The sequence below is a fragment of the Patagioenas fasciata genome, chromosome 3 (genome assembly GCF_037038585.1).
Source record: "Patagioenas fasciata isolate bPatFas1 chromosome 3, bPatFas1.hap1, whole genome shotgun sequence".
Lineage (NCBI taxonomy): Eukaryota > Metazoa > Chordata > Aves > Columbiformes > Columbidae > Patagioenas > Patagioenas fasciata.
Genome location: NC_092522.1, coordinates 99,978,645 through 100,003,245, shown reverse-complemented (window position 1 = coordinate 100,003,245; position 24,601 = coordinate 99,978,645). Strand labels below are relative to the sequence as shown.

Sequence of the window (24,601 nt, the reverse complement as noted above, 5' to 3'; positions counted from 1 at the left end):
TTATTTTATCTGTCACTAAAAGACGCTTCTTTAGTATCAGCGAAATATGAGATCATAAACCTCAGGCTTTGATAGCTACTTCCTTTTTTATTGTTTTATTTCCAGGAAAAAGTCACCTTGACTGTACTCAATATTTCTATGAAATCTCTGTTTAAGTTTTACTTTCTGATCACCTTTTCCACACCAGTTTTGACTAAGGAAGAAAAGCACTGTGTTTTTATCATTCATTTATATCATTGGATTCTTTGATAACAGCTGTTTTCATAAGACACCTGTGCGGACAGTGATACGTGGGCAAGGTTTATCTAGCTGGGGCAAAAGGATGCTGGGACAGGAATTAGCAGGGCTCATTTGGAGAGCTTTAAACTAGATTTGAAGGGGGATGGGGTTGTAGCTGGGCTTGCACCAGTGGGCCAGCACTCTAAAATTGATGAAGACTGGGAGGCCTTCCATACCCCTAGGGTGAAATCAGCATGCTCCGCTCGCTCTCTGAAATGCCTGTACACCAATGCACACAGCATGGGGAATAAGCAGGAGGAGTTAGAAACCTGTGTTCGGTCAGGAAATTATGATCCAGTGGCAATTAGAGACATGGTGGGACAGCTCACATGACTGGAATGTGGTCATGGATTGCTATGTCCTTTTCAGGAACGATAGGCCAGCCAAGGGTGGTGGTGGAGTTGCTCTTTACGTGAGAGAGCAACTACAATGTATTGAGTATTGTCCAGGCACGGATGAGGAGCGAGTTGAGAGTCTAAGGCTGGCAGGGTTGATACTGTTGTGGGTGTCTATTACAGGCCACCAGATCAGGGTGAGGAAGTTGATGAGGCCTTCTACAGACAACTGAGAGCGGCCTCACAGTCACAGGCTCTGGTTGTTGTGTTTTAACTTCCCTGATGTTTGCTGAAAGGACTACTCAGCCAGCCAGCCACAGTCCAGGAGGTTCCTCCAGTGCATTGACGATAACCTTCTGATGCAAATGGTGGAGGAGCCGACTAGGAAAGGTGCACTGCTGGACCTCATCCTCACTAACAAGGAGGGTCTGGTTGAAGCAGTAAAGGTTGAGGGTTGCCTTGGTTGCAGCAACCATGAAATGGTGGAGTTCAGCATCTGGTGTGGTAGAAACACAATAACAAGCAGAATTGCAATCCTGGACTTCAGCAGGGTGAACTTTGGCCTTTTCAAACAATTGCTAGGGGAAATCTCATGGGCAAGGCTGCTTGAAGGTAAAGGGGCCCAAGATAGTTGGTTACTGTTCAGAGACTGCTTCTACCAGGCTCAAGATCAAAGCATCCCGACACGTAGGAAGTCAAGGAAGGGAGCCAGGAGACCTGTGTGGTTAAACAGGGAACTGCTGAGTAAGCTCAAGTGGAAGAGGAGAGTTTATAGATCATGGAAAGAGGGGCTGGCCACTTGGGAAGAATATAAGGCTGTTGTCCGAGGATGTAGGGAGGTAACTAGGAAAGCTAAGGCCTCCTTAGAATTAAACCTGGCGAGAGGGGTCAAGGACAACAGAAAGAGTTTTTTCAAATACATGGCAGATAAAACTAACACCAGAGGAAATGTAGGCCCACCAGTGAATGGGGTGGGTGCCCTGGTGACAGAGAAGGCAGAGTTACTGAATGCCGCCTTTGTCTCTGTCTACTCTGCCAGAGGCTGTCCTGAGGAACCTCTCACCCCTGAGGCCCCAGAAGGAAGTCAGCACAATGGAGGAGTTTGCCTCAGTTGATAAGTACTGGGTTAGGGAGCAATCACGCAATCTGGACATCCATAAATCCATGGGTCCAGATGGGATGCACCCACGGGTGTTGAGAGAGCTGGCTGAGGTAATTGCTGGACCACTCTCCATCATCTTTGCCCGGTCTTGGGAAACGGGAGAGGTGCCTGAGGACTGGAGGAAAGCAAATGTCACTCCAGTCTTCAAAAAGGGCAAGAAGGAGGACACGGGTAACTACAGAGCGGTCAGCCTCACCTCCATCCCTGGGAAAGTGATGGAACAACTTATCCTTGGTGCCGTCTCAAGGCATATCAAGGATAAGAGGGTCATTAGGGGCAGTAAACATGGCTTCACCAAGAGGAAGTTGTGATTGACCAACCTCATCGCCTTTTATGAAGACAACTACAATAACGAGGTGGATAGATGATGGCAGAGCGGTAGATGTGGTCTACCTTGAATTCAGTAAAGCATTTGACACAGTCTCCCACAGCATCCCCACAGCTAAACTGAGGGAGTGTGATTTGGATGATTGGGTAGTGAGGTGGACTGCAAACTGGCTGAAGGAAAGAAGCCAGAGAGTCGTGGTCAATGAGGCGGAGTCTAGCTGGAGGCCTGTACCTAGTGGAGTTCCTCAAGGGTCAGTACTGGGGCTGGTATTATTCAATATATTCATCAATGATTTGGATGAGGGAATAGAGTGTACTATCAGCAAGTTTGCTGATGACACCAAGCTGGGAGGAGTGGCTGACATGCCAGAAGGCTGTGCTGCCATCCAGTGAGACCTGGACAGGCTGGAGAGTTGGGCAGGGAAAAATTTAATGAAATATAACAAGGGAAAGTGTAGAGTCTTGCATTTGGGCAGGAACAACCCCAGGTTCCAGTATAGATTGAGGAATGACCTATTAGAAAGCAGTGTAGGGGAAAGGGACCTGGGGGTCCTGGTGGACAGCAGGATGACCCATGAGCCAACACTGTGCCCTTGTGGCCAGGAAGGCCAATGGCATCCTGGGGTGTATGAGAAGGGGGGTGGTTAGTAGGTCGAGAGAGGTTTTCCTTCCCCTCTCCTCTGCCCTGGTGAGACCATACCTGGAATATTGTGTCCAGTTCTGGGCCCCTCAGTTCAGGAAGGACGGGGAACTGCTGGAGAGAGTCCACCGCAGAGCCACGAAGATGATTAAGGGAGTGGAGCATCTCCCTTATGAGGAAAGGCTGAGGGAGCTGGGGCTCTTTAGTTTGGAGGAGACCGAGGGGTGACCTCATTAATGTTTACAGATATATAAAGGGCGAGTGTCATGAGGATGGAGCCAGGCTCTTCTCGGTGACAACCAATGGTAAGACGAGGGGTAATGGGTTCAAACTGGAACACAAGAGGTTCCACTTAAATTTAAGAAGAAACTTGACAGTGAGGGTAACGGAACACTGGAACAGGCTGCCCAGGAGGGTTGTGAAGTCTCCTTCTCTGGAGATATTCAAAACCCGCTTGGACACATTCCTGTGCAGCCTCATCTAGGTGTTCCTGCTCTGGCAGGAGGATTGGACTAGGTGATTTTTTGAGATCCCTTCCACTCCCTAACATTCTGGGATTCTGTGATTCAATTCAATGTAAAACTCCTCAAGTCTTCTAAATGTACTGCAGTGTTTGGGAACTAATGAACTACTTCCACCGAAGTCCTAATGAATTCCCTGTAATAGTGCAGGCTTTTGTTGGGTGTTAGTAGCAGAGGAAATTATGGTTTAGTCTTCGAGAACTAAGTTGGAAATGATGGTCTGCTTCCATAATCTTCCCCCTCATAAGCAGCTGAAATGTTGTAAACAGATTTATTTACTTCCTGGATTTGCCATTCAAAACTGATGTTTCTTCTTTATGGACATTTTTCCACTTGTTAACTGATTTAAAGTTTAAAGTCGACCTTCAAGAGCTTTGTTCAACTGCTGAGACCTACCACTTTAAAAAAGTCCTTCTGAATTCTGCATTTCTGTGTTCATGCTCCTCCTACTGTTTTTCTGGTCCTCAGAATTCTACTCAACAGAAGACAGTACACTGGAGCTTAAAAGAAAGTACTGAGGTAGATGGACACTAAACAATCTTTTTTAAAAAATTATTTCTGAGCAATCATTCTGTCTCTCCTACACATTTCTGTTTATCTCATTTCTCTTCATCTCTGTATTGCTGTTTTTTCTGTTTGCTTCATTACATGGTTCTTGATACCCTTCTCTTTGTATCTTTGCATTCACAAGGAGCTTCACAAATAAGCTTAGATAAGTAGCTCCGGTTTAATGGAAAAGAAAACAGATATGAAAAACAAAGGCTGTTGAAAGCCTACCATTTAAGATTATTTCAAGTTTAAAAGAAGGTACTCTAGAGAAAGAAAAATACTGGACGATGCCAGTTTCATGCACTGGAGACTCTAAACACTTAAATGCCTGGAATTTTCAGAATAACTTAAATCGAGAATGTTGTTTTTCTTAGGAGTATATTTGTTCTATCACTTCTATACCGTGATTCTACCATGTATGAAGTTATATATTATGAATACTACAATAAAATCAAAGTATGAAGTATTTTTAAGGTGCAGGCAACAGTGTTATGAGTTCTCAGTAGCACAAAATTTTATTCTGTATTTGTATAATAAAATTGATATGTTTATACACACAGCTTATTTCTTTTTCCATTTCCAGAGAAAACTAGTTACCATTAGCAGTTAGAAAACATAGAGCAAAATTACTAAATATATTCAATCTTAAAACAAACAAAAAAACCTCACACCACAATAAAGACTATTATTTCATCTAAAATGTAAAAAATTATAACTATAGTTTTCTACTGGTACAAAATAATTCCTGTAATAGTAACTCCAATTATTTTGTATTACTTAAGAAATTTTATATTTACCCACGCACTGGAATATTCATATTCCTTGCAGATTTAGCAACTTCTTCAAATTTTTCTATGCTTTCTTCAATTGAACAATTAATATTCATTTTGCTAAAAGATTCAGAAGCTGCACCAAACACTGAGACTTCCGTAGCCCCTGCTGCAATCTGAAAAACACATTTCAATAAAACAGAATCATAACACTACATTAAAAGTTTAGATTGAACATTTAATTCTGTATGACATTTTAGAATATTAAAGTACATTGTAAGAATATAATCCACATCTAAAATATAAGTTTAATTCCTTTTTTTTTTAATCTATTGCATAAAAACACATTGAGTCAAACTTTGAGTTCATTCATTATGGTGTATTTCTTTTCTTTTCTTAGCAATTAGCTAAACAGATTTTTAAAGTAATATATGATAAAGACATTAAGATGTAGGAAATCATATGAAGCAATTATGAAAATAACAATAATTGATACTTATATTCATTTTCCAGAAAAGGAAAAGATCATATAACAGCTCTGAAACATCCATCCTCTGTACAAAGCCTGTTCCTTATGAATGTCAGGGAGTCATTCTCCTGCTTTAGGAAAGCTCTGTGCCTGCATGTGCCTAGGGCAGCAACAATAACCAACAGCTCTAGGATCAAGGGCTCCATTGGTCTTGGTGTCACAGTCAATACAGACAATATGGAAAATGTGTATGTGAGAGTCTGCTGAGAAAAAGTCTCAGAGCAAATACCAGTCTAGAAAATGTATAAATGTGGTGGCTTCACTGAAGGGGCAATTAGTCTGAGCTTGTCCTCAGTACCTCAGTATTCAGTGAATCAACCAACATGAGGCAAACTAAAATGCTGAAAGCCAAATGATAGGAGAAGAAAACATTTAAGCTTAGGAGAATAGGTAATTAATTTATTCTCATTCTCCAGTGAGAATAATATCCATGTTCTATGAAAAAGAATGGAGCTTTTCCCTTTACTCTGTGCTTCTGCAGGATGATGTCTAAGCTTCAGCAACCCTTACAGGAACGAATAACAAATAACCTTTCAAATAGAGGGAAGACAAAAAAATAGCAGGAAGCAAGAACTCAGCAATCACCTACAATTATTTTTGCATTGTTTTCCTTTCATTATATCACAAAGTACAGTATAGAGATCTAGCAGATTTAATTCAACTCGCACAAGATACCATTGCAGAGGAACTTGTGGCAGTATACATCTGACTATTGATAGTTAACTCGGCTATGGACAGGATTCTGTTTTAACAGATTTCATATGCAATATAGAAACTTAATGAGAGACTACAACACAAATGTCCATATAAGGCTTGTCCTATACCAAGACAAAAGAATAGAACTATGAAAATCTTTCAGAAAACAAAAAAGTGTAAAGATTTGACTCTCAGTGTGTAAGTTTTAAGAAGACTGAACTGCTCCACTTTTACACTTCCAGACATTTCAGGTCTATAATTTTGAATATTTATTTAGTATGAATAGAACCAATTTAAACTTTCAAACTCTACCAAAATGAAATGCAGAATTTAAGAAATCTAATATGTTCTTGTAAAGCATTTTCATTTAAATGACTCTTTCCTCATTCTTCTTCACTACTTTCCAATAAGAAGACACTCTTCAGAAGCTTTTCTAGGGCTCACAAATCAAATGTGAAGGAACTGTCTTTATACACAAGCATCATTTACAGGAACTTGCAAAGACTGTTTGATTAATACTTCCATTAAACTATGACTATATAGAGCTTAACATCACTCTGTGAATTTGCCCATTTTTCACAATGACAACTGAAAGTTTTTAACTTAGAAAACTATCTTAGTTCTAACAGAGTAGGTTATATGATGTTAAATAGTTTATGGTACTGTACTGAAAGAGTCTGAAACATGAAAGAGGTAATTGTGGACATCTTCTCTGAGGGCACTTACAGCAGAATGAAAACCTCGAAGATTAGGCGTGAGAACAGGATACTGAACTCCAGGATGCCGCTCAATGCCCCTCATTACTTCTTTGTGATCTGCCATCTAAAATATATGAATAATTTGTATTGATCAGCAGTTATTTTCTGATTTTATATAGCTAAGCAGAAACTGGCTTAGACTATGGTTTTGCCTTCATCAGGTACACAGTTCATATAAAAAGCAGAACAACAAAGGGGTGAACTGATGTTGTACAAACACTCTTTTATTTTATTTCTTCACTTTTGAATATTTGAGTAGCAAGCTTTCCAGTCCTATATGAATATAGAATTGGGGCTAAGATTTGTATGGTGTTTATTTTTGTGTGTATCTGTAAAAACATAATTTGTATCACGAATTGATAAAATTGTGATCATCCCGATCATCAGCTGTTATTGCAACATTAAACTTAATTCAGTGGACTCAATAAGTAGAATTAACAGAATAAATGACATTTTAAAACCATCCAAATCTTGAAAACTTCAGCATTCTGATAAATGTGACTTCACAATCTTAAGCATAAATGAACCTGAATTACTCAACACTGTAATCAGCATATTTGAAGAGACTAATCACAAGTCTATCCTTAAACATACAGCAAAATTCAGTTCTCTGCATATTGTAACATTTTAATGAACTTAGAATTTTCTTCCAAAAGAAGAAAATAGTATTTTAGTACAGCGAAGGTCAAAGACCATAACTTGATTCAAGCATTTGTTTTCTGTAGTCTGCCCTCACAAAAGAAACTCTGCCTTTTTAGGATATTTTTACACTTTTCTCACTCAAGATTAAATATACCCCATGTACTAATCAAGAAGATGAATCAAAGACTTATTCATGTAATAAGCTGTAGATTATTGAGACAAGCGTATTTTCTTGAAAGAAGTGGAGGAAAAATGAATTTGGTTTTTAATGGTGTGCACGCCTGAAAACAATAGTTACTAAAACATGTCCCTCATATTTCATGTCTTACAGACTTTGAGTTTTAAAAAATGAATATTGTATTTTAAGTGGTTTTTAAATCAGCTCTCACAAAAGCAAATCTTCTAAGCAAACGATATTCAATTGGATTTCTGATCCTTTCTACACTGATAAAAGGTCATCTGAGGAGTAGTGTATGAAAAGATATATGAACTACAAAGCTTCATTACTCCTTATTTTCAACAGATACTTTATTGATAGCTTTGCAGTACCATAATTCTAAATACGTGATATTATATTATACCAGATAATTGAATGACGATACTACTGGCAACCTGGAATCTTCCTGTTACTGGTTTCCTACTACAAAAATGAATGGATTAAAAATACCAGAAAAATGCATGTATGCCTCCTCAAATGTAAACCAAATCTGTATCTGTAAGGAAGTGGATACATGGTGTGAAAAGTGTCTTATAGGCAGACAAAACTCATTTCTTACCAGGAAACACGTGATGGCACAACGCAAATTTTTCTAACTGCTTCTACATAAATTAAATCAATGTGACCACCTAACATATCTGATAACCTCACAAAAACCCATTTGGTAATACCTTAGTTTCTTAAGAACAACTTTTAATTCCCTAACTTAATATAAATAGTATCTACACTTCTCAGGGCAAGGAAGAATGTTTGAAACCATATGATTAATTAAACAGCAAATGCAGAACTAATTCCATTCACTGAAATTATATCCTGACTTAAAATATACCAGAAAACCAAAATGACACCTTTTAAACCAGTATAAAGCTGCGGGATCCAAATAATATTATATGTATTACATTTGTCCCGTTACTATTTTTCCTGTAAGTAAAATCCCATTTTAACACATACTCCATGCTGTGAGATTTTAAATTGTAATAAAATATTTCTTTTCCAAATTTCTTTAAAAGTAAGCTTTCTAATGGTAGGTATTTATAATTTTTGGCTGTTTAGGTTATAGGTGTGGGATCCTGTTTTATATGGCACCTCACTACTGTGGAACTTTCTCTTTCAGCTTTTTCAGTAAAAAAAATCTCTGCCAAAAAAAACAGTGGATGGGAAACCATAAAAGAGCTTTAAAATACTAAAAAAAGAAATAAGTGAATGAGTGATCTAAACATAACTGTGAATTCTATTCCCATGACCTATGAAAAAAGAAAGGACTAAAGAAAAGACAAAGTCAAGACTGCACTCCTTATCAAAACAACACAATCTTATCTTTTAAGTAAAAAAAAAAAAAATATATATATATATATATATACAACTTAAGCCATTAAAATAAACTATTTAGACATGAATTTAAGATAAGAAAGGATTGTTCATTTTCTTCAAAACTGAGAAACCTGTGCTAAATTTGGTATTCCTAATGCCTTACAGGAAAAGGAAAAAACTAAACAAGAAAGGAAGAAATCCACCTTTGCTGTAGACTTTTCCTTCTAATGTTTAAAAACCTACATTATTCTCTGTTGCTGTTACTGTCAAAGTTTAATGGCATTTGGAAAAGCTTAGCCTAGTCACTTTTAATAGACACAGTATCATTGCCCCTGCATTGACACCAAAGAAATTCTGCATTGTCGCTCTTCTCTTCCCCTTTCTCGTTATCCTTCCTTTAGACCTTCCATGGTGACCCCACAATCACTGAAATAAATCAGAGTCCCTCAGAGTGCTGTTATATTTGTTCTGCTAATTCGTGAATAAGAAAAAGTGTGATCATACTACATTATTCTCACAGGAAAGCCTAGAATACAGTCCAGGCCCAGGACGTATTCTCAGTTTAAAATGGACAAATTTTATATACATTTTGACGGAAGATGTGCAACAAACAATGTTAAAAAATGGAAGTATTTTCTCAAATTAACTAATTTCATGTTTTACTTTGTAAATAACTTGTGTGGCCCTTATTAAACATATAAGTACTCAAATGCTTCTGTGCGAACGAGCGTGTAATTTCTTGAAAATTAGTTTAAGTTATATAGAAAAGTATTTCCTTACTTGCTGGAAATAATAATGTTTGTATGAACAGGAGCTACACAGTATATTTCAGGACTCAGTTTGAATTTGCAGTGTTAAATCCCACATGAAAACCTGGCACTCCTAATGCCAATGTAGTTTTGGTGCTGACTTCAGAAAGACTAGGATTTCTGTTGAATTGTACCCAATGTAAAAATTAATTTTGGAAAAATAATGAGCAAATTATTACAATTCATCAAAACTGATTATGGCTGCTGATAGTGCTAGACCTGCAAAGTAACTAATGTGCCTGACCACTATGACACATAAGTAAGTCCCAAATTTAGATCTTCCAAACACACTTCCAAATGTGGAAAATGAAATTTTATTTAGTTAAAAAGAAAAAAAAAAAAGGTATGCTGCCTTTCATTTTTACATCAATGACTGTTAGTTCTCAGAAGAGTATAAAAGAGGTAGGAACAACATTAAATTATATTAATGATGTGTTACTATCCCAATTCTTTAGTTCAAACTGAATGTTTACATAAATAAAGAGAAAAATCAAATGCACAAATACTTTCTTTGCCTCCATTCCACAGTACAACTTTAACACTGATTGTGAAGAATTTTCTCTGTATTATTAACTGCAAAAGGTCACTGCCCCTTCGTGAGCAAACTCAAAATCAGGACAGAATCTGCAACATCTCTCCTTAACTAGAAACTTTCAACATGTAAGCCTCTGTGTATTTGTATGTGTGTTTGTGTTTTTATGTTAGTGTTTGGAAAAGGAGGACTGCATGGTGAATGGATACACAGAAATGTACTAAGTGCAGCAGACATTCAAAAATGGTGTTTGGCTCCAGGGAACAGTCAAGTTTCCATGACAGTTCACACAACCCCCAGATCTAGGGAGTCTGCTCCCCCATTTGGTGCCAGGGAGCACTCCTGAGATGTTTACCCCATTTGCACAAGCCCTGTGCATGGAGGTTTTTCTGTCCTGATTATAGGTCTCTGAATTGGAAGACTTCCACAAGAAGTCTCCTCCATTCCCCAGGAATCAGCTCCACTGCTGTTCATCTGGATACTCAAACTCAGTACTTTGCATCCCAACTACTTCATATAGAATCATAGAATCATTTTGGTTGGAAAAGACCTTTAAGATCATTGAGTCAAATCATTTAGCCTAACACCACTAAACCATGGCTGTAAGAACCGCAACTACACATCTTTCAAATCCCTCCAAGGATGGTGACTCCAACACTTCCCTGGGCAGCCTGTTCCAATGCCTGACAACCCCTTCCAAGAAAAAATTTTTACTAATATCCAATCTAAACCTCCTCTGGTGCAACTTGAGGCCATTTCCTCTTGTCCTATCACTTGCTACTTCACAGAAGAGACCAACACCCACCTGGCTACAGCCTCCATTCAGGTAGTTGTAGACAGCGACAAGGTCTCCCCTCAGCCTCCTTTTCTCCAGGCTAAACAGCCCCAGTTCCCTCAAATGCTCCTCTTTAGACATTTCACCTGCTTCATTCTCAAATCTTCATTATTATTTCCACACTCAGCATCCTGTATCCCAGTTGCCCTTTACTCATGGTGTTGATCCATCATCCCCACACCTCTTATCCCCATTCAGCATCCTGTGACTAATTCTCTTACTCCCTATTTACTGCTGTCCCCTGCACATACACACACATAAAAATTCCTACTCCTGTGCTGCAAATTTGAAACTCTGCTCCCCTTGTTATCAAGCTCAGCTTCCAGTTCCCCTTCCCTTCAGGAGCAACCCGCTCTTGCTGCTGATGACTTAGGAATTAAACCAGCTTTCTGCATAGCTTGCCAGCTTTTCTTCAGTTTTGACCACTTTTTAATAATTATCCCAACTTCAGCTGACCTGAGTAAAAGCATTAAACTTGAACACTGCATAAATGGTGTCTGACAACAGCATCTGATTTTACAAACAAACATTATTTCTTGTATAATTATACAGGCTATATTACCGGAAAACTCCACTGCATGGAATGGCATTTAAATTGAAAGAGTTCTGAATTGTAACGATTTTACATACCTGAGGCACCCATTTGGATGAAACAAAACTGGTCACTTCTATTGCAGGCAGGCCTGTTTTGGAAAGCCGGTTGATTAACTCAATTTTGATATCAGTTGGGACTATCACCTACGGACACGGAGACATACTACAGTAAAGTATTTCATGCAGTTAGAAATGTTTGCTCAGTACATAATCAATACTTTTTTTTTTAATAATGAACTATACTTATACATTACACCGTAACTATACTGCTTACTGACAGTATGAAGCTACTGCATAAGGAAAGCACTAGGCAGTATACACGATCCTACTCCTTTTTTTGTCCACCACAAAAGAATGAGGAAGCACTTCCATTTAACTGGTTATAGATCTGGTCTCCCTAATTGTTGGTAACCAAACAGTAACCTAGCAAAGCAGCAACAAAAGAAATTATAATACAGAACAGTCCGACTAGAGAAAAACGGGGAAAAAAAAAAGCTCCATAGCTGAGGCAGAGTAATTCCATTCTGGTAATACTACTAACACTTTGGAATCGGTAACAACAATATATGCAAGCTTATTCTCCTGTTTGCAGAAAGAGGTGACTGTTTTGATACACGTACACAATTTTATGTAGTCTCTTTCTATCTTCTTCCACACTTCTTAAACCCTTCAGGCAAAGAGTATTATCAAAAGAGTAATATTTTTTCCATTCCTGTTCAGTGGGATGTACGACAAAACCTGTTGTAGTATTCCTATCAAAGTGGCACTTGTAGCACAAACACATATTGTGAAGATAGACAGTGTTTCATGGCATTTAACAATTATGTCATGACAGGATGTTCTTGACTGACAAGGCAAACTCCAGAAAAAGCAATGGCAGTTGAGTAACAGAAAGGCTAGTTAACCCAGCATAGAAAGAAACTGTATGACTTAACATCTGACTAAATAGTAATATACTTTTATTCTAATATACACACGTCACTAATATCAAAAGAAATAAATCTATTTGTAGTACAAAACAGAGGAAACAGGATTACAAGGATGTACACATTTTACACAACGAAAATAACACAGATATCCATGTCAAAACACATTAGAAAAAAAAGGTGGAAAATTACCTTTTCATTTTGTAATCCATCCCTTGGCCCAACTTCTACAATCTTTATGTACTCAGGCAATCCAGATGCTTGAGATTCCTGAAATAAAAATCAATACTGAAACACAAAACAACGAAGGTCACCAAGACTGCAGCTGACCATGGCACTGGGTATAAAGTCATATTGTTGACATTAAGTTTGCTCACGGCCCTCAGAAATCTGTGAGAACATGTTCAACACCTTGAGTTAGGGAATAAAAGCTAAAAGCAGAAGTTATCTGGATGCAAGTTCCACTGCTCCTTTGAGGCCACAAATGTTTATTATAAAAATGTACATAAAACCATAAATGAACATTGTGTTTTACAGAGTGAGAAATATTCACATTTCAAAAAGCTTCGCAGCGAACAATCCCGTCCTCCAAACTTCTGACTGTTCTCAATTTAACTGAACAGTCACTTCTTTGTAAAAGTTTGCAAGACTAGGCTGTAAATCTGAAAAGAACAGAGCAGTCAAGAAATCTCGAAGAGATTATTAATGAAAGATGAAAGTAATTCCTCTAACTGAAGATGAAGGTTTTAAAGAAGGATTTAAAGGAGAACAAGGAAAGCCCTTGGTAGACAAGAAGAATTTTCCAGGTGTAAGAGCAGCTCTGGAAAGGCAGGAGGCTGACGGTGAGAAGAGGGAAGGAAGGCATCACTAAGGTCAAAGGGCTAAGGAGAGCATGGGGACTTGGAGGAGGAGAAAGGAGAAATAAGAGCAAAAGTGCAGGTGAAGGGAAATGAAACTTCCTTTTTTATTGTTTAGCTGCTCTATTATTGAATCAAACTGACAGGTGTGGAAGTTAACATAGTGTGGGCCTTTAAGGCCTGAAACACTTTGGAGGAGTTGCTGAGACTGACCTCCAAAATCTGTCTTTAGAAGCACAACAAAGGCCAACCTGGGGCATGCTTCCCATGCCCAGAGGAGCAGACAGGAGGGATGCAGGCAGCCTCGCCACAAGCTCTGGAGACACACTGTTTTCTGCATTTCACTAAACAGAGAACCCAATCCAGTGTCTCTGTTCCAGTGTTGAAAGCCCTCGCTGGCATTAGTGTGAGTCACCTACAGGACAGTTGCAGCCACCACCTCCCAGGAGAATTAAACACCCTGGGAAGGAACGGATGGCACTGTCTGCCCAGGGGGGCAGCCAGAAGTCACTTCTGCTCTGTGTAACTATGGCCACTAATCTCACGTCATCCATAACCAGATGAAAAACCCATTTTTCATCCCTCCCTGGCCAGCAGCATCAGGGTTGTTTCAACTGAATGGTCACTAATTTCTCCTCACGGTAACGGAAAATGAGCACTCCTACAGCACCTTTGGTTTCTTCCTGCATTCTTGGTGCTTGTGGATTAAAGCAAATTCTCTGCAGCAACAGCCACAATACTAGCCAAAATACAATAAAAAATATTTCAGAGCATTTACTGTGTATTTATCTGAGCCCAGTAAAAAGAATGGGAGACAGCTGTATAGTATCTATTTGATCATGTGGAACATCTGGTAAGTTAAAACTCTGTCAGGCTGTGCTAAGCCCACACTCGCTGACAGTATAAACCTACTTAAATGTGAAGGTAAAACCTTCACATCTGCTGCATATTTTTTCTCTTTTTTTTTTAATTTTCACAAATATGGCATCGCTTCAGCACTACAGGCATAAATCTGAGTTATTTCATGATTATCAGATCCTTCTTGTTACAAGACAAATGCCACAGCTGTGCTAGGAGTAAAGCTGTGACTGGGGAAAAGAAAAAAAAAAAAAAAAGAGGCTAAAATAGACTATGTGAACCAAAGTTTAACTTAGAGCATGAAAAATGTCCATAAAACTTTGGTGGCAAAAATATTCCGTTTCTAGGCCAAAGCCTGTAAATCCTATTCAGTTCCTACCGTGGTCAAACTTGTGCTGAAACCAAAGAGCTGTACCTGTCTTTACAGAGCAGCTCACACAGCTCGAGCACATGCAGTGGCCATTCACACAGCTCTCCAGGTGTTGTCTGCAGCCCTTGGATTTCGTAGGGGACAGAAGTTTGGAATGGACATTGCAAAAGGCATTCAGGTATTGATTTCATTCTCCGTCTGTGTTATTAGAGTTCTGTAATCTCTCTAAGCCACAATCCAGGTCTCTCATGCCCTGATTTTCTCTAGAGCCTTCCTGTCCACTAGTCAGTCTGAACTCCAATTCAGTATTCTTGAAGACAGCACTGAGAACTGTGTACAGGGTGATTCTCACAATGGCCATGCAGTGGACATTCAAGGCAGTACTGCAGACAAATCCTTACATTCTTCAAGCTGATGAACTAACAGCTTTGAGTAAACATCTTAGTTCTTAGTTCAGAAGAGTCTTGCTTTGCATTGAATTTCATCTGGTTTCAACTATAGTACACTGATGGCTCCTGTCTTCAAGGTCCCTCAGTTCCTCCTGTGTGGTATCCAGTGTGGTATGTGATAACAACTCCTGTCTTTCTGTCATCAGCAGATCTTACCACCTCGATACTTCCTGGTAAAAACATCTGGACTAACATGATTACCTTATTTTACCACCAAAATAGATTACTAATTATTAATTAATTAATTAATAACTACTAATATACTATATTATTAATTATTAATATATCAATTAATTATTAAATAGTAATAGATCAAAAAATTGTGTTAGTGTTATAGAAGAAACATCTTTAAAAAAGACCTGAGGAACTCCCCCCAGTAATGTCTCTTTGGTCTAATAAATTTGCTTTCAACATTATCTCTTATTTCTCTCTCAGCCAGCTTCTTATTCATCTCACAAATCCTGTTCTGTTCATTCTTCTCTCCAACTTAACTAATAATTTCTCTCGTGCTGCATTCTTGAAGCTCAGATAACAAGCAGGCAAAAGGGAGGCAGAATACTTATGTTCAGGTCGCTGTGTACTATTTATGCATTTTACAGAGCATAATTACTGGGTAAAACTCAGAAACAAACCAGAAACTAAATGAGCACATGTACCATCTCTTCCTAAGACTCCAGCATTCTTTCAAGTTGAAGCAGAGGAGGACAAAGGTACCTCTTCACCTTCAGGTCACCTGTCCTATGAATGAATACTTAGTAACTAACTGTTAGGACATCCTTCCTAGAAGTCGAAGATATGTATTTGACAATGTTGTTGGGAAGCAAAAAGAGATGCCCTGCTTTCTTGGGAAGTCTTCTGACCCCAGTGTCACACCTGCAGAATATTTGGACATCACTTGAAACAAAGCTGAGCAAGTCACTTGAGCTACCAGTCACATTCTGTGCCAGGCTCAATGCAATCCGCATTCATTAGGCAAGCTTTAAACCCACAGAACAGACTAAAGTCTTTAAGAACTTAACGCAGAGTTGAAACACTTCTCTGTTTACTACCTGGATGGCAGGACTTGGGCTTCCTGAACCAAGAGATGGAGTTCCTCAAACTCTAACTGGAGGGTTCCAAGTGTGCACCATCCCGTTGAGTAAAAGGAAGGACCAACAATGAGACAAATTTAGAAAATTCTGACACTTTCAAGTGTGACACTAAATGGCCTGCAGATAATAAATATTAAATAGAAATAAATAAAAAAATGAAAAATAGTTTTTTTATCTTAAGATAATTAAAAATGAACCTTACGTAAGTGCTTATATTAAACACTAAAAATGTTTTGTTTCAGAAAAAATATTTACTAAATTTTATTGTATGAGGTATTTTCATGTAATGAAGTATAGATAGTGGTTATGGCATGTATTTAGAACTGACTGCATGTTAAATTATATAGTGGTTCTGTTAAAAAGTAATGACTACTAATGTACAATGTTTGAAATATCAAAACAGAAATAGTTGACATAAAAGACTAAGAGCCTGGAAAATTTGTTTTTTTTCCATGTATCAAGCCTTTCCAAGGGAGAACAAAAAATACATAAAACCACCAAAAAATGCCTCCCTGAAAACAGAATACAGCCAAAAAATCTTTTTTTTTTTTTTTTTTTTTTTTTTTTTGATAGAGAAAGGAAAAACATACCATTCAGCTTGAGATAATTAATGCCAAATTTCTGTATGGAAACATTTTCCTTGAGTTATAAATAGCTGAAAATTCAAGTTTATTATAGAAAATCCTGGTAACCCTTAATTAGAGCAGTATAATCTTGTTAATATAACCATAAATGTAATCAAATTATATAAACACACTTTTTAAAGCTCTGTCACTGTTTCAGGACTTCCAGTAAAGCTACTGAGGTTCACTTCAGTAAAGGTGCTGAGGTTCATTTACCCTTCTGATTTTTAGTTCATGCAGCCTCTTCATACGGGCACTAATAGCACTAGCAAATATTACACAGAGCTGCTCAAAAACAACTGAAAGAACACAAAAGTAAGGAAGAAGAATCTGAAGGTTCAAGTCTTTTCAACCTTTGTAACCAAGCAAAGATGAAGCGCTGCTTTCCTTTTCCACTAGGTGGTGTTCTGCCACAGAGGACAACTGAACAAAGGTAGGTGCATCTGTTACAAGGGAGAATTATTCAGGAGAGCAGTTTTAAACAAGGATCAGCAAGAAGGTGGCATCATAAATCCATACCTACATCTGCAGTGACATGGACAACTGCCCAAAAACTGGGAGAAGGCTCTGAGCTAAATAATATGATTGCTGGATGGAGAACAAAGAAAACAGCGGTCAACCTTCTGAATACATAGATGTCTCTAAACTTTACAAGACACAGAGGAAATAAACAGGAAGAAATTAAAATCTTAGAACATAATCAAATAATGATTGAAGTGGTATTGCAGAGAGCTGTTTATATAGTTCACACAACTGGAAGGCAGATATAAAACATACGAATTCCCAAGTTAACTAGGGGGAAAATGGAGAAGATTCACCTGTGAGATATAAATAATATACACAGATATTCAGAAAATAGTGGGATACACCTGGTGAATATCCCTCAGTAAAGATAAACTGAGCATTCATCCTAGAACTTCTGCCATATGCTGCTGACATGACCATAGGGAGAACAGTAGCCAGGAACAGGCCATGACTAGCGAAAAAACCACAAGATTCCTTGAGAAGCTTACACTCAGTAAATCGTTCTTATTATATCATTGCATATTCATGACATGAATAATAACATAGAAAGACCACAAACAAAGCAGTTGCAAGTTCTTTAGACAACAGGACAGGAATTCAGAATTCCATTGACATACTAGAGAAATAAATATGATGCATTTCAATAAAAGCAATACATAACACAATGTTTAGGACTATCCTTATTGTATCTGATGCTGACTGACTAACTGAAATCATGCTTATTTCTCCATTTTAATAATTTGGATCACAAAAAAATATTTTTGTAAAATAGAAGATAGAGAGTATCTGACTAAACAGTTCTATAGAAAAGGACTGGGATAATGAAAGGAACAACAAACTGAATATGAGTCAGTAACATCATGCTCTCAAGAAAAAAAAAGGTAAATCTAATCATAGGCTATAAACAGGGATGTCATAGCTAAAACAGTAGCTTGCCACTTAATGACTAGAAATACTGTGTCTAGTTTTGGACTTCCTACTTCAAAAAAGAATTCAATCAACTGGAGATCGTCCATAGGAGGGCAAAATATAAAGTGCAAGTAAATAATTACAGAATTAAACCACTTAAATGCAGAATTAACTTATCTGGAATAAACCAAATAATCATTGAGGTCAGAAGTGACCTCTGGAAATCATCTAGTTCAACCATCCCTGCTCAGAGCAGGCTCAACTAAAGCAGGTTGCCATGTTCAGTTGGGTCTTGAGTATCTTCAAGGATGGAGACTCCTGGGCAATCTGTTACAGTGTTGACCATCCTCACAGACTTTTCTTATCTTCAATTGGAATCTATTGTACTTCAGTTCGTGTCCATTGGCTTTTGTCCTGTCAGTGACTTTGTCTTCTTTATTCACCCCACTAGGTATTTGTACATACTGATAAGATCTCCCTGAGCCTTCTTTTCTCCAGGTTAAACACTTTCAGCTCTCTCAGTCTCTCCTCATATGACAGACACTCCAATTCACTAAGCATCTTGCTGGATCCAATCCAATCTACGTTTCTTGTATCCTGGGGATTAAACTTACAGGTATTACTTTAGTCGACCTCTTCATATTTAATTTGAATGTGCTTACAACTTTTATTAGAGGGTTTGTGTGAGCTCATGAGAGAGTGGTGATATACTAATGTCAGGAGATTATCTGAAGTGAATCAGAATTCACTGTAGGGATTTCTATTGTAAAGTAATAGATCTAACATTTCTACTGTCATTTCCACTAATTATTAAATTCTAATATAATCTGCTGGTGCACTTATTACATTGTTGCAGGGCTGTTTACAATAAAATACAAGTCATTCATATGAAAACAGAAGATATACGATTTTAAAAAGAGAGGAATTCAATGAAACTATAAATGATTATGCTGCTGGAATGGTCAGTTGTTTGATCTAATCCTGTTTACAAAGAGGATTTTAATGGTAAAGACAAAGGTCATAAAGTACAAATAATATTAACTAACAAATAAAAGGAAAACTACAACTTTTATTTATAAATTAGAAATAATTATTTAGTAAAAATAATTTTATCTTGTAAGCAACATTCTGATGAATTGACAGTTTAAAAGGTAACAAATGACATTAACAGGGAAAGCTCCAGAAATTGTAAATAGTGTTGCTGTGTTAATAACAATATTCTTAACAAAACCAGAAAATTCAAGTCACACTCTTAAATACACTATCCGTGGACATACAGATAGAAATTTTAAAAAGTAAACCACCACATATATATTACTATTCCTTTTGGAAATTCTTTAGAATAGCTTTAAAATAGCTACAGAGGATGAGGTTTAAGCAGGGTATTCAGCTCAAGGTTAAGAAACCTCAGCTCATTCCTGCTGTCTAACCATACGGACCTGGAGTCATTCAGGATGAGAAGAGTTCTGGCCTCCAAGTTCTGCTCAAAAAGAGCATGGGTCCCACTTCACTCAGTTACTACAGGTCTCAATTCAAAACTGTCAAGATTTTGATCCACTGCAAGACATCTTAAACGGTGCTAGCCACATCTGTTAGGCAACTGAACTGAGCTTCTATATGGTTGCCCCCCATGCAAGTGTCTAAAGACACACTGGATGTCTAAATTCCTGTTGCAGCTCAAGGAGCTGTATTTAATATGGTTGATGGAGATAAAGAATCATTCAGGTCATCCTAAGGTTCACACCTAGTGGCTGATCTCAATCACCAGGTTTGTATAACTGCTTGGGGACTGAATGCCACTCCAGAAGGAAATATGTTTCTTATACATTTTGCAATGTACAGGATATGTTTACCCCCATACGGATGTCTTATATATCCTAGTTGTTTCAAATGGCACTAGGCATTAGGCAACTGAGTCCTGTCCTAGGTCTACACTGGCCATCATAGGAACTTCAGCTGCTGTAGATATCTACTTACGTCTTAATTCAGATGTCTTAATCCCAAGCAGAGACCTGCCTCAAATGAGCTATATGTTATCTAATGACATATCAAGAGAAATCAGAGGAACTTCTTTTGAGTTCCTCCGAGTTCTAAAGGTGATATACTGTTTTCATCATTCTAAATTAAGTTTTCACCCTTCCTTGATAACATGATTCCCAATCCATCTGGCTGCCATATTTCATCTTTGACTCTAAACTCTTCCTCACTGAAAAACTGAAATACAGATAAATACACAGGAAAGAGGAAGTAATGTTACCGGTTGTAGCAGATCATTTCAATCCAGAATATACCCTCAGCAACTGATACCTTGCATATCAATAATTTTCCAGGTATATGAAAGGCAACATGTAACACATGGATATTTAGTCAGCATGAGTCCAATGAAGAGGATTCTAATTCCTGTTTCAGAGTATCTCTTCGGAGCAACTGGCAGGATTTCTATTGTTCTGCCCAAGCTACACACTAGAAGCAATTCAGATCAACTGAATTCTTGCATCCTGTTTTCCCTTAACTCCTCTCTAAAGAGAGCATTCACACTGATCCAGACCTTGACTGACTTTACAGTTTGATCTCAGATCTCTTTTATTACCGTGGACCTGCCTGATGGTCACTGGGCTGTGTGGCCAATCCTGATTACCATCACTGGACCAAATCCTGACCCTTACTCACTGACCTGTACTCCCAGCTCTAAACTTGAATGTCCCTTATCACCACCAACTTGCCCAATGATCTGGACTCTTGCTTGAAGCCAGCTACCATCTCTAGGCCTCCCCTGCTTGCCTCACTCTAGCTACTGAGGGACTGGGCCCTGGCTGGTGCCCTGCCAGCCCACTTACCACCATCAGCACCCCTTCCGTAGGGAGCTGCTGGTCCTCACTGCTCCCTGACAACTGATCAGACAGAAATTTCTTATTATAGGGTTCACTGTGATATCTGATCCTTTCTCCCTGACACTCAGTTCAGTTACAAACTCCTTTGAGCATTTCTTTACCCCAAGTCATACATGCTGGGAGTAAAATGCAGCCTATTTCTCCCTCTCTTTGCCACTTTCTACCCGCTGTACCTAAAAAGAAAGTGTAGTAGTTCTTAACGGCTAACACTGTAAGTAGAAGCTTTATTGATGGAGGCCAGCAATATCACATGCTCCAGATTAGAGCAGCAGCAGTCATAAGCTGTGTCTTAAAGTTACTGGTTTGTACATTAACCCTTTCTGATCCTGCTGCACTATCTTCATACCCAGTGGAGGCTACAGCTATCAGATGATGTGAGAGTCATCCCAAAGAATAATGTCTTTCTCAAGCAATAAGCAAGGGTTTGACAAAAAAAAATACACCAAAATCCAACTAACAGTAAAAGAGTTCTGTCTGATATGCAAATACAACTCCATTCATAAGTGAGAAAACTGAGGCACGATACGTAATTGTGCCAAATCATTTACTGCACAGAGAAATCACCAGAGGGCACTAAGTGTGCAAACCAATTTCACAGTAGTGGATGTCCCAGGCCTTAGAAAAACGTAACAAGATGTGAAATAAGCAAATTAAATAAGCAACTCCTTTATATATGAAAGCACTTTTCTTTCAGGCCAAACATAAACCAGCACATTTTCAAAAGAGCTAGAGAGTTAATAAATCAATATAATCTCTGTCTACTGGAGTTAACAGAGGGAATAAGAGAAGAAATTCGTCACTTCTCAGACTATTTTCCTTTGTACTAGGTCAGAAGAGGTCAACACTCACATACTTCTTGTGAAACACCTGCTGAATATTGTTTTCTATGATTTGGAGTTTACCCTTTCACTTACAGTGGATGTGCTTAGCCACTCAGAGATGCAAACAAAACCTGCAGCTCCCTCCAACATATAATTTGCCTTGTATAACCAATTCAAGTGAATTCAGCTTGAACTATGAATACACATACACTGAAAGTCTGGCTTTTCCCATTTTGTTTAATTGAAAGGGTAGTTATATATTTGAATACTGTTTGGAGGTGCCTACTTTCATTTCTATCTTAAAAGCACAAGAGTAAGCTCTAATAATGTATTAATACATTTTTAAGTACATGAAAGGATGAAAGGTGTTTTCTGTTGTACTTTTCATATTACATCAAAGACTAAATTGACATTCACTCTTGGACTACTCACTTTCCCCTTTCGTGAGGAAGTGCTCAGCTCAGAAGAAAGAAACAGGCTTAAAGATTCCTCATTGTTATTTTTTCATACTCTGCATTTGGAATGCATTCTGAAACTACCACTCTTAGTCAAACAAATTACATGGGTTAACGTATTGATCTTGCAGTAATATTACCCTGTATTTCTTTATGATGTTCTCAGTTATTCATAAACTAGATTTTCTTCTTGATCTTTCCACTATTTGAAGAGAACACAGAATGTAACAGTATTTCTTCCAAAACTGAAGAGCTACACAGAACTACTACACTGAGCACATTTTTCCCAGCAGCAGCACATAAACTCATTAATTGCCAGCCTATATTCTTTAGCTTCAGCTCTGATTAAGTCCTTGCTTTGTAACTGTTCATATACTGCTTTCAACTCGCAAAACTGTGCAAAGCACAAGTACAGTGAAATGACAGAACACAACTTAACTGGTGGTTTTATCTCATGTACACAGTAAAGGCTATGCTGGACAGAAAAAGAATAAAAGCCATATTTCTCACCTCACACAATGATAAAGAGTGAAATCTATTAAGACCATGTATTCAAAATGTAAACATTCATGAAGACACATAATATCATTATTACCTAAAATACAATTACTTGTATTATTTCAAGCATTAGAAATAAATATTTAGGGAAAATATAGGCATAAAATATCAATATTTTAGATTATTAATTTACGTATTTTATTGGTTTTGAATCTTATTGTTCTTCAAATATTTTGATATCTCAATTTAAACAAAGCCAGTGAAAGTATACTGGAGAATACATATAAAAATGATTATGATGTGTAGACAGTTACAGACCCCCAGAAGACCGTCCCTTTAGTTAGCACAGGTAACAAATACAAACACTTCAACTGCATAAAGTTACTCATTTTAAATTGTGATCATCAATATCATGACAGTTCATGCTACTTTCTAAGGATACTGCCAAGGATAACAACTTACATCAGTAGAGAGTCACACAAACATCTCTGGTGGTCATGACTTAAAATTTGCCAAATGCAAGCTCCAGTGGATCAGAAAAATCCACAGGCAGCCACAGGCTACTGAAAAAGCTGTTCTGACAGACCTGTAGAAAGGAAATCTCAAGAACTGGTGACTGAATGTCTGAGAGAAGGAGCAGGTAGTTCTAAGAGCAACTGCAAACCATGTCCAATTCTCTGCCACAATGTTGGATGCTCTGAAAAAACGTAGCGTTACAGGACAAATACTCAGAACTCAGAAGAATAAAATCAAGCCCGATGACTGTTCACAATCTTTGAAAACAAAGAAATCCCTTATTTAACATTCATGACTATATTTTACATAAAATCATTCACAACGTGACAGAATAGACCAAATCTGTCAGATAAGTCTCCTGGATGAGTTTGAACTTTCTGAATTGTCACTGATGACTTGCCATTTTCTAAAAAACATTTGTTGCTATTTTCAAGAAATGCAAAGCATGTGGAATTGCAGAGGTTTGACTACAAGTGTCAATTACAGCTAACAGTTCATGCAACCTAAAAGCAGACAGATGTGCGGTAGTCACAGATAATTTTGGATGACGTGCAAAATAATGATGAAGAGAATGTTTGACTAAAGTCAGGCGGTAGCAGAGGCATAGACAACCAGTTAGATTTGTGTTACAATGGAATCATTAATAATAAATGGTACTAGAGGCCTCTGTTGTTAGTAAGAGGCCAACACAGTCAGTCACTTCAGCAAAAATTAAAAATGTATTTTCAGGACATGGTGTATGCATTACCTTTTGCTATTTCCCTAAATGCTTCCCTTGGCTAACAAGCAGCATTTCTCCATTAACCAAGTTGATTTGCAGCCAACTTACTTTTATCCATATCCTTATCTTGGTCAAAGCCTGGAAAAGCAATTATACTCTGCCATCTGGGCTGGATGAAAAGGATACAGAGAACTGAGATCAACAGCATACTGATGACACTGGAGCCAAAACCTCCCACACTTTCCTTTGCTATTATTTATGGTAATAGTATTATGGTGTGTATGGTGTTTTACAGGCAAGACTGAAGACAAAATTCCAGAAGGTGGAGAGAGTGGTGTTTTTCCACACACATTGAAAAAGCAGAGGCATGATCATCCTTACAAGACCAACATGTGAAAGTAATTTGCGCTTTATAATGCTTTGGGATATCAATGGGGGAAAAAACGAAGACATTGACAAGCCAGCCCATCTACCCTATCAGATAAGTCTCTAAAAACCTCATTGTCAGTGAAAGTGAGTTATGCATAGATCTTGAAGAATGCAAGTTCTTAAGTTGGAAGTAAATCAACTACTTTCAATTATTAT

The 24,601-nt window shown here is 37.9% G+C and overlaps 1 protein-coding gene across 4 annotated transcripts in view; it reads right to left on the bottom strand.

Moving 5' to 3' along the window:
* The window catches only part of HMGCLL1 (3-hydroxy-3-methylglutaryl-CoA lyase like 1), an 85,384-nt gene that overhangs the window by 47,660 nt on the left and 13,123 nt on the right, over positions 1-24,601 (bottom strand). For 3 of the 4 annotated variants that reach the window (XM_065835515.2, XM_071806975.1, XM_065835512.2), the window contains exons 2-5: positions 12,625-12,702; positions 11,543-11,650; positions 6,535-6,630; positions 4,611-4,759 (exon numbers count right to left, since the gene is read on the bottom strand). In XM_065835515.2, coding sequence (XP_065691587.1) covers positions 4,611-4,759; positions 6,535-6,630 — 245 coding nt within the window. In that variant the 5' untranslated portion in view covers positions 11,543-11,650; positions 12,625-12,702. Of the gene's footprint in view, positions 1-4,610; positions 4,760-6,534; positions 6,631-11,542; positions 11,651-12,624; positions 12,703-24,601 lie in introns of those variants that run through there. The other variant, XM_065835513.2, reaches the window with a different exon arrangement.